The sequence below is a fragment of the Branchiostoma belcheri genome, unplaced genomic scaffold, assembly GCF_001625305.1.
Source record: "Branchiostoma belcheri isolate BF01 breed outbred unplaced genomic scaffold, Haploidv18h27 scaffold142, whole genome shotgun sequence".
NCBI classification, from domain to species: domain Eukaryota; kingdom Metazoa; phylum Chordata; class Leptocardii; order Amphioxiformes; family Branchiostomatidae; genus Branchiostoma; species Branchiostoma belcheri.
This window is the reverse complement of record NW_017802847.1, coordinates 529,470-539,714: the sequence shown is the minus strand read 5'-3', so window position 1 is coordinate 539,714 and position 10,245 is coordinate 529,470. Positions and strand designations below refer to the sequence as shown.

The window sequence follows — 10,245 nt, the reverse complement described above, 5'->3', positions numbered from 1 at the left end:
GGCTTAAGCATAATTTATGACTTAATAAAAAGATCGATTGTCGCTATCTTCGCTCATTGTCAAACCCAAATGCGGATGGTGCTATTTTTGTCTGGCGAAATAATCTATACCAAATACGGTGCGGTTTGGTTCAGTGACGTCATGCATGATTCACGTGCGTTGCCGCGAGACTGACCGAGCAACAGCGCCGCCTGGCGAGATTTGTTCAAAGTGCAGCCAACAGAACCAGTTGTCTCGTGACAGGAACTATGCTACACAATGGCTGCCACTCAGAATCAGATGTTTGTTGTTTTGTCTTTGTTTGCGCTCGTTTTGCAGGTAAGTGTACCTTCATGAGCTCTACCCACACAAATTTTCCACCAAAGGATAACACAAACTCATTCAGAAGTATTAAAAACTGGAGAAAAGTTAGCTTGTTTTGGAAAAAACAACATTGTTTTGATATGGGGGAGGGTCTCTTTACATTACTTCCTGCTTTCTTATCTAAGATCAAGACGTATTGAATAAGTTATATGTCTAGGTTAATGTCGTATGGCATATCACCATGCATCTGTACTTTAGGGTTTTCAACTGTTTCCCTACCTCTGCGAATTCCTCAAAAAAACCCACAAATACCCACAAAAACTTATTTGAAGAATTTAAAACATACTTATAAGGGTATGAGAGCTGTTTCCTGTTCAATAGATTGGTTGTCATACTCACATCATGTGATACAGGATTATCTTTGACTGCACTTGTATTCAAAATCATCTCATGCCATCATGGTACAATGTATCTGTATACAGTATAGCCTGTATAACTGCCCTTCGGCGTAACACACCAGCTTCTGTATCTGTATAGCCTGTATAACTGCCCTTCGGCGTTACACACCAGCTTCTGTATAGCCGGTATAACCACCCTTCGGCGTAACACACCAGCTTCTGTATCTGTATAGCCGGTATAACCGCCCTTCGGCATAACACACCAGCTTCTGTATCTGTATAGCCGGCATAACCGCCCTTTGGCATAACACACCAGTTTTACAGGCACGCGGCGCAGCGACAGCTAGCTACATTACACGGATCGACTTGTTACACCTAGCCTTTTAACATCTAACTCCAGACATTGTTTAAAGCTATCTATCATCATAAAGTTTCTTCATATCTCTCTCCAGGGCCAAAAGGTTGACAGTCGCAGCTTCTCCATCGACTATGACAACAACACGTTCCTGAAGGATGGTGAGCCGTTTCGCTACATCTCCGGCAGCATCCACTATTCCCGCGTCCCCCGCAGCTACTGGCAGGACAGACTCAACAAGATGTACGCTGCCGGACTCAACGCTATACAGACGTAAGTCAGAACTGTGTAGAAAAGCTCTTTCTTTTTTTACACAGTGCAACACAATGTTAGTCTCTTCACAATTCTGGTTTGGTTTTCCTTTAATGTCCACGATCATGATAATGATCATTCCAGCATACTTGTTTTCACAAGTGAAGTGAGGAAAGTCGTGCATATTAAAGATCAGTGACATGGCAGGATTCGAACCCAGGACCTCTTGGTTCAAAGCCGAATGATCTGCTGTTACACCACATGACCCCACATTGGAAGGGTTGGTTCTAGCAGCTCTTCCACTGGTCAGGCCCCTAGCCTGCCTACATCATGTTTCTACAAGCCCTTCCAATACACTTATGGCCACTGCTGGAAGCTTGATGACCAACACCACAGGAGAATTTTGAACAATCTTAACCCATTGAACCTGCATGAACGATACTGTAACATTTATACAAAATAAAAAATTAGTTTTTACAAGAACTTAAGGAAGCTGTCAAAATCTGTGATTTTGTTCGTCATGTTTTTGTGTGTTTATTACAGTTATGTACCATGGAACCTCCACGAGCCAAAGCCAGGGAAGTACGACTTCACGGGAAATAACGACATCGAAGCCTTCCTGAAACTAGCGAACGACACGGGTCTACTGGTCATCCTGCGTCCTGGTCCCTACATCTGTGCGGAATGGGACATGGTGGGTGCAGTGTCATCAGTCTACCAGACTCTTTTGCAGGTTGAATAAATACATGTGGTAGAAATCAGCCTAAAAAGAATGTAGCTGGCCAGTTTTGCAGGCAAACTGGACCCTCTATGGCCGGCTAACTCCCCTGGCCAGCTACATTCTTTTTAGGCTGATTTCTACTATTCATTTAGCCTGCAAAAGACTCTAATGGAGACTTAGGAAAAAAGGCCCTGCCTTGTTGGGTAGTCTACAGACTCGTTTTGTGTACTTTTGGGGTGTAGCCCCGTGGGACCCCCTGTCCCCCCTTCATCTGCCACAATTTTTTTGTGAATGGCTGGGGACACAGATTTTGTAAACTGGGTCAGACAGAAGACAGAACATTTTTTCTTGGTGAGAACCTCGATCTTAAAAAGAGCACTGCAGATGAAATAAAGATGAAGTTAATAACTGTAGTTTTTATCTGCAGGGAGGCCTTCCCTCCTGGCTGATGAAGGACAACTCCTCTATCGTACTGAGGTCATCTGATCCTGGTAAGCACTTATTTTATTCATCCTTTCTTACCTGCATCTAACTCTAAAGAATTCCTAAATCAACAGACATTTTATCCATCTGGTAATCTCTTCTCACTTTCAAATGAAAGCTCATCTGTGTTTCATAGTTGTACAATTTAAGCTTTGTTCCAACACAAATTTTCAGTGGATCTCGACACCTTCATTTTCATTGATCCTTTCTTACATGCACCTAACTCTATAGAATCCTAAATCAACAGACATATTATACCCTATGTGGTACCAGCCTGGCTGCTGCCTGAAAGTCAGAGTAACAGTTATATTTCCACAAAATCTGTTTATTTGGAGTGTGTGCTTTTAAAAAAACTACCCTGGCACTGCCATCTGTTTAGAAACAGGGCTCCTTTTAATTTGCACTCACTACTTTGGGTTTTAAGGAGCCTGTTACAAAATAGATGGCACCCAGGCTACTTAAAAAGAGCCTTTCACATCTTAAGTTTGTATTTTTCCTGCCAATTGTGTGTTGTGGATTGTGGCTTGTAACATGCCTTATCCCTTCCCCAGCTTACCTAGACCCAGTTGACACCTACATGGCCCAGCTGCTCCCCAGGATAAAGCCTTACCTCTATAACAACGGGGGACCCATCATTACTGTACAGGTAACACTGGGGTCTATCTAATCTCCAAGCAGATCATTCACTGTCAAGGCAGTATCCATTGGCCAGAGGAGTGTCCATAAGCCAGAGGAGTGTACATTAGCCTTCGGTGGCCATACAAACTCCTCTGGCTAATGGATACTGTCTTGCCACCGAAAGGAATCTGCTTGGAGATTAGGGTCTATCTACAATGTACATGTATTTAATAGTATCTGTTCAGTACTCTGACAATTGTGGCCTGTGGCGTGAGGATTCTAAAAAAATTAAGTAAATAGCAAATATTAATTGAAACAGCCAAACAGTTTGTGATAAGGCTGAAAAGTGACTGCTATTTACCTCCAAGAATTGGGCAGGCCCATGTATTGGGCCAGCCCCGATCTGAAACAGTTACTGTTGGTTGATAGTGCTGTGTTTAGGCCACACCAATTTAATTTCTTGGTTAACGGATTCGCCCCTTCGTTTTTTTCTGATTTGAAAATAAAAATAAAAATCCAGAATCAACTGCAAAATGCTCATATTTTGCCCTGAACAGTTGAAAACAGTCCTTTTCATCCTAGTTGTTACAGTTATTCCATCTTTCAATGCAGTGGTATTATTAAAAGTTCAAAATTCATTGTTTAAATTTTAAACCAGTCTGGTGTGTTGACTTAATGGCTCCTTTTGTACCATTTTGGGCCATAATAGGATGCCTAGGCCTGTTTTTATTTATTTTTTTTTTCGCCCGCCCGCTCCATTATTTTTCTAGAAAAATCCGTTAACCAAGAAATTAAATTGGTGTGGCCTTATGTACATATGTGTGTGGGTAGGGGTACATGTATTCACAAAGGATGTTTTCACTGACATCTGCGTTTACCTTTAGTGTAGCCTTTTATTTAGTTCCAGACCTGTATAATGCACAAAAGACTCAAGACTGAGGCATGTTCTTTTTTTTAGGTTGAGAATGAGTATGGCAGTTTCTACACCTGTGACTACGACTACCTGCGGCACCTGCGGCAGGTGTTTATTCAGCACCTGGGACCAGACGTGGTCCTGTTCACCACAGACGGCTGGTGGGACGGAGTCCTCAAGTGTGGGACTATCGACGGACTGTACACCACTGTGGACTTTGGACCAGGTAACATTGGCACAACTCATGCCCATAGCCAGCATTTTGGTTGGGGCCCGTGGCTTCTTCCCACTGTTTGAGGGAACAGCTAGTGCCGTAAGCGCTTGGTTGTAATCGAACTTTCTGAAATGGATTTTACTGCATTTTTTTAGAGGATATCATTTAGGAAAAATCAGACATAACAGTTTTTATTCAATGACAAATTTAGTGAGCAGCGTTTCTACAATTCCGGCCCCCAAACCCCCCTGGCTATGGGCATGTACTACCAGCATTGCCACCAGTTTTTATAAATGTAAACTAGGCTGTGTAACAGATTAGCAATACATGTATTCTACAGGCACAGACCCTGTAGGAGCCTTCAAAGGGCAGAGAAAACACCAACCCAAAGGCCCACTGGTGAGCAGACTTTTTTCTTGTTTTGGAGTAATTTCATTCATTGAAATCAGATACAGTATACTTTTATTATTAGTATTACTAGTGTGCCAGTTATGCTTCAGTGTTCAATTTTAGGATTTTGATTTCGATCTCCTTTAGATCTGATGACAAATGTTTGTACTACAAGAGATGAAATAAAGAAGTACCATTATGGTTGTACTCATGTTGGTTGCAGGTGAACTCTGAGTTCTACACCGGTTGGTTGGACCACTGGGGACAACCTCACGCACACACAGACAAGGACAAGGTGGCAACCTACCTGGAGAAAATACTACAACTCAACGCTAGCGTCAACATGTATGCTAGACCAATATCCTTCTGTTTACAACTGTGTAATAAAATAGTAGCCTGGGTGCCATCCTATTTGTATGACAGGGCTCCTATACTCACTCCCAAACAAGCGAGTATGGGCACCCTAGGCTAGCATATCAATAGGATGGCACCCAGGCTTATAAAATAGGCCTTAGGGTGAACCAAACTGTGCAAAAAACAGCAACACATTGTCTGGCAAGCTGGCTGAAAGAAAATGCTCTTGAAAGCATCATTTCAAAAGTACAATTGCTTTGGTTACTTAGTTACTTTCAATGTACATGTAGCATGCAACAGGTTTTTAACCATCTCCCTGCTGTCAAACGTCCTAGCTAATGGTATAATTTTCTTTGTCCATACACTCAGGTACATGTTTGAGGGAGGCACCAACTTCGGCTACATGAATGGTGAGAATCATATTATTATTAAAAGTCTTACTACTTGGGACTTAAACAAAAAGCTTCTATCATATTTTTTAGCTGCCATTCCTGTTCTATATACGTAACACACTTTGTTGTAACCTGGAATCCAAAATAACATGGATGCCAGGCTAACTCAGCTGTACTGTTCTTGTCTGTAACATACATGTACTTCCAGTTTAATGTGTGTTTGAACCAGCCACAGCAGTTTTAAAAGTGACTGACTGAAATCTTGAATTCTAGTGTCATATAGTTGCCATGTTTAACACCTTGCATGTTCTTGTAACTAACTACAGTAACTGTAGTTCACTGTGTAATAATCATGCATGCTGTGTGCTTGTTCCAGGGGCAAACGGCCCCTTTAAGCCACAGCCCACCAGTTACGATTATGACGCTCCACTAATGGATAAACTCACCACTATCTCCAAATCTAGCCCTAGCATTATTAAGTTGCAATGTTTAACACCATGCATGTTATTGGAGCTAACAGTAGTTCACTGTATAATAAACATGTCCTGTGTGCTTGTTCCAGGGGCAAACGGCCCCTTTAAGCCACAGCCCACCAGTTATGATTATGACGCTCCACTAACGGATAAACTCACCACTATCTCCAAATCTAGCCCTAGCATTATTAAGTTGCAATGTTTAACACCATGCATGTTCTTGGAGCTAACAGTAGTTCACTGTATAATAAACATGTTTGTGTAATGTGTGATTGTTCCAGGGGCAAACGGCCCCTTTAAGCCACAGCCCACCAGTTATGATTATGACGCTCCACTAACGGAGGCAGGAGATCCAACCGACAAGCTAACTACTATCTCCAATGTCATTGCCAAGGTAGTGTGAGGGCCACGTCGGCAGAACATACTGCACCTGTACGAAACCCATAACCATACTGGAAATTGTACAAAACAGTTGCAAAATGAGCAAAGTAGTAGATTATTCGCCAAACCATATCCTGTGTCATTTGTTCAACCTTCATGACCACCTAGATTCCATAATGAAAGCAACTTTTTTTTTTTTGCAAAACTTCTTTTTTATTTGCATGCTGGCATCAGTTTTTCCAGAGGATATAATCAAATCAACATGGCCTAATGTATCACATGCATAACATCAGAATGTCTCATATAAGGTTGTATTCACGCATATACATGTATGATGTGTTGGAAAAGATATTGTCTACAACGTACAGTGCCATGCACAATACACTGCAGGTTTTGCGCAGGTGCAGTATGATCGAATTCTGCCGACGTGCTGCAAACATCTAATACTAGTAGTATATAAACTCCCTCCCTCACAATCCCTACTTTTTGTCAGTCTCTTCTCCTTCATGTTGTTCTAAGGTGTGGAGTTTAGCCCCTTCCAGCCTGTTCCTACTTCTTACGACTACGATGCCCCCTTGTCTGAGGCTGGAGACCCCACAGATAAGTTCTACAGTATCAGGAACCTGATCAGTAAGGTTCGAGACTGACTGCTATTTGCCTTCTCTCTTCTCTGAAAGGAAATGTGGACCCAGTACTGTGTAGTAGATTTAGAGACCTGAGGCGAAAATATTGCAATTCCTTCATTCCTCCATTCCTTTACTTCTTGCTAAGCCAAAATAAAAACAGTTACTCAAGCAACTGGATATGATTTTGAAAACGGTCAGACGTTTCAGGCAGCATCCACTACCTTTTGTCAGTGACACTGGCGAGTTGTCAGAAAGGCAAATAAGTGAAGAAAATTTTTTGGAAGTCCAAATTAAAGTAAACAAGTCAAGACAAGGATGCAAATTAGTCAAGTAGCTCCTGTTATTTCAGAACTTATTAAGTGTTGTCGGTCCTTGGGGCTGGGAGCACTAAGTCTCTTTGCTTGCTAGCTTTATTCCCTCTTGTTCTTGAACTTGAGCCTTGTTAGTTGTGGTCCTGTGTTAGGCGTCCCTGGTGAAGCCACCTTACAGCCTGTTCCTACTTCTTATGACTACGATGCCCCCTTGTCTGAAGCTGGAGACCCTACAGATAAGTTCTACAGTATCAGGAGCCTGATCAGTAAGGTTCGAGACTGACTCTTATTTTCCTTCTCTCTTCTCTCAAAGGAAATGTGGACCCAGTACTGTGTAGTAGATTTAGAGACCTGAGGCGAAAATATTGCAGTTCCTGCATTATTACTTGCTAAGCCAAAATAAAAACAGCTACTCAAGCATTACTGGATATGGTTTTGAAAACGGTCAGATGTTTCAGGCAGCATCCACTACCTTTCGTCAGTGACGCTGGAGACTTGTCAGAAAGACAGACTTATATAAGTACAAACTATTGATTCATTTGCAAGTAAGGGAAGACTTTTTTGGAAGTCCAAAAGAAAGGAAAAGTTAGACAAGTCAAGACAAGGATGCAAATTAGTCAAGTAGCTCCTGATGTTTCAGAACTTATTAAGTGTTGTCTGTCCTTGGGGCTGGGAGCACTAAGTCTCTTTGCTTGCTAGCTTTATTCCTTCTTGTACTTGAACTTGAGCCTCTTTAGTTGTGGTCCTGTGTTAGGCGTCCCTGGTGAGACCACCTTCCAGCCTGTTCCTACTTCTTACGACTACGATGCCCCCTTGTCTGAAGCTGGAGATCCCACAGATAAGTTCTACAGTATCAGGAGCCTGATCAGTAAGGTTCGACTTCTCTACTCTGACTCTTTATGCTTCTTCTTCTTAAAGGAAGTGTGGACTCTAAAATGATTGATCTATTTATTTATTTCATCCTGAAATGGCTGGGTATCCCATTCAGCTAGTAGAAGCTGCTTTCCAATTGAGCCCAGCATACATTTACATAGGACAAGACATGATTACATTTAGTCAAGCAACAAAAGGTGGACAACAGTCAAATAAAATCTGATGCGTCAAAAGAAAACTATGTTCATAAACCAAAATTCTCATTACTGTTCCAATGTCGCAACAATTTAGTCAGGAAAATTGTCCGGAAACTGAAAGCTTTCTTCTTCATCTTCAATGATTATTATTTCTGGGTCTGTGTTGCAGGAACATTGAGTTACTGAGCATTCAATTTGGTGCTGTAAGGTTTAGGGTTCTATTCCCAGGCCTGCTCCCAAACTTTTATCTACTTTGTTTTTCTTCTTTTTTATGCTATGTTAAGTATATATTGATGCCTCAGGTCTGCAAACTGGACTAAACAAATTTTGGTCTACTGAAAAACTTAAATGATTTAAGCTGGGTCCATACTTCCTTCTTTTTCACATTCTATTGTCATTTTTCTTCAATCTAATTGCTCTTTCTATGATAATAAACTGCTGCAATGGCAACTATCACAGTGACTATGATAGCATGTTCCTTGTTGAAAAAGTCTTTCTTGTCTTTCCAATTCTGAAACTTTGTTGTGTACTTTAGTTGAAAAACTGAATTGAACCATTAACATGCTATTAATAAGAACTTACTAAAGCATGGATGTATCCCTAGCATGTTAAAGGTTAACGATCAACAGAATATATAATACATGTAATCAATGGTCAACAGAATATAATTTAATATGTCTTGTTGACTTAGTAATGCCCTTTTTTCTAGATGGTTCACGTATATACTAGATGTAATTACTGTTTGTATATAAATGGTGTGATTTAAAAAAAATGTTTTTATTATGATTTGGAAATTTGTTGTTGTTTACTACTTTGTTGTTGTTTATCCCTGCAGTTCCGTCAGCTACCACCAATGCCAGTACCCCCCTGCCACCCCCCAAGGCAGCATATGGGAAAGTCCAGATGACTTTTGTGAGTTCTTTTGTTCTGAGGACTATTCCTTTACAAGTTATTTAGGAAGACAGCTTTGTATTAATTTGGAAGAGGTGACAATGATTCAATTCCGTATCTGAAGATGGATACTACTACTAGTACTAACTACTACTAGTACTACTACTACTGCTACCACTACTCCTAACTACTACTAGTCTAAATACTTAAGTACTAACTATTACTGCTACTACTATTACTACAGTAACTACATTTGTAATACTACTTGCTTAACTTGTACCCTACTACTATTAGTACTCTGCTACTAGTACTAACTTAAAGATAACAAAAGTTCCTGGACCTTTAATTCTATGTCCAGTCTAACTACATGTACTAGTATTAAAAGATTGTTTTTTTACACTCCAAACTTTTGTTCCTGTAACCTTTTTTTATGTACTTTCAGCATTATGTAGAGCATTACCTCAGATGTACATACATGTACATTATATATCTGACAAATTTTACACAGTCAAGATTATTTTTGACAATGCTTTTTGAACTTTTTCTTCACATTTTTACTTCTTCCCAGGAAGCAACAGTGCTGGACAAGTTGTCGGACCTGTCTCCGGAAGGACCAATCAGAGCAGACTATCCCATCACCATGGAGAATATGCAGCAGAGCTATGGGTTCATGTTATACAGGGCAACTCTACCGGCCGCAGCTACAGGAGCCAAACTGTCAGTACCCGGGATCAGGGACAGGGGCTTTGTCATGCTGGACCAGGTTAGTATAAGGCTCTGTGGAGGTCTGTATATATAGTGACAGCCTATAGCTAGTCTGTTGATCACAAACCACTAACGAAACTGTTGATTTGTTTGAACCATTTTTTATTAATGGAAGCTCAAATTGGCATGCAAGCCAGTTTTCAATGAGGTCATGATCATGAAGAAAGAGGTACATGTAAGGGTCAGACAAAATACAGTGTCATGTATCAACAAAATAAAGTTGACTATCATGAAAGTTCATCTGTGTTGGTAGTTACATGTTTAAAGTTAAAACTTTTGATCCAACACAAAAATTCTCTCACCTAGAGCTTTCAACCAGTCACTCTGGTCTTCCT

The 10,245-nt window shown here is 40.8% G+C and overlaps 1 protein-coding gene across 1 annotated transcript in view; it reads left to right on the top strand.

Moving 5' to 3' along the window:
* Positions 1–82: 82 nt before the first annotated feature.
* The window catches only part of LOC109464866 (beta-galactosidase-like), a 15,370-nt gene continuing 5,207 nt past the window's right edge, over positions 83–10,245 (top strand). The window contains exons 1-15 of the mRNA XM_019761956.1: positions 83–318; positions 1,154–1,329; positions 1,852–2,002; positions 2,457–2,520; positions 3,064–3,158; positions 4,089–4,269; positions 4,598–4,656; positions 4,871–4,992; positions 5,371–5,411; positions 6,148–6,260; positions 6,790–6,877; positions 7,337–7,455; positions 7,884–8,052; positions 9,090–9,166; positions 9,714–9,908. Of these exons, the coding sequence (XP_019617515.1) occupies positions 259–318; positions 1,154–1,329; positions 1,852–2,002; positions 2,457–2,520; positions 3,064–3,158; positions 4,089–4,269; positions 4,598–4,656; positions 4,871–4,992; positions 5,371–5,411; positions 6,148–6,260; positions 6,790–6,877; positions 7,337–7,455; positions 7,884–8,052; positions 9,090–9,166; positions 9,714–9,908 (1,710 nt within the window). The 5' untranslated portion in view covers positions 83–258. The remainder of the gene's footprint in view (positions 319–1,153; positions 1,330–1,851; positions 2,003–2,456; positions 2,521–3,063; positions 3,159–4,088; positions 4,270–4,597; positions 4,657–4,870; positions 4,993–5,370; positions 5,412–6,147; positions 6,261–6,789; positions 6,878–7,336; positions 7,456–7,883; positions 8,053–9,089; positions 9,167–9,713; positions 9,909–10,245) is intronic.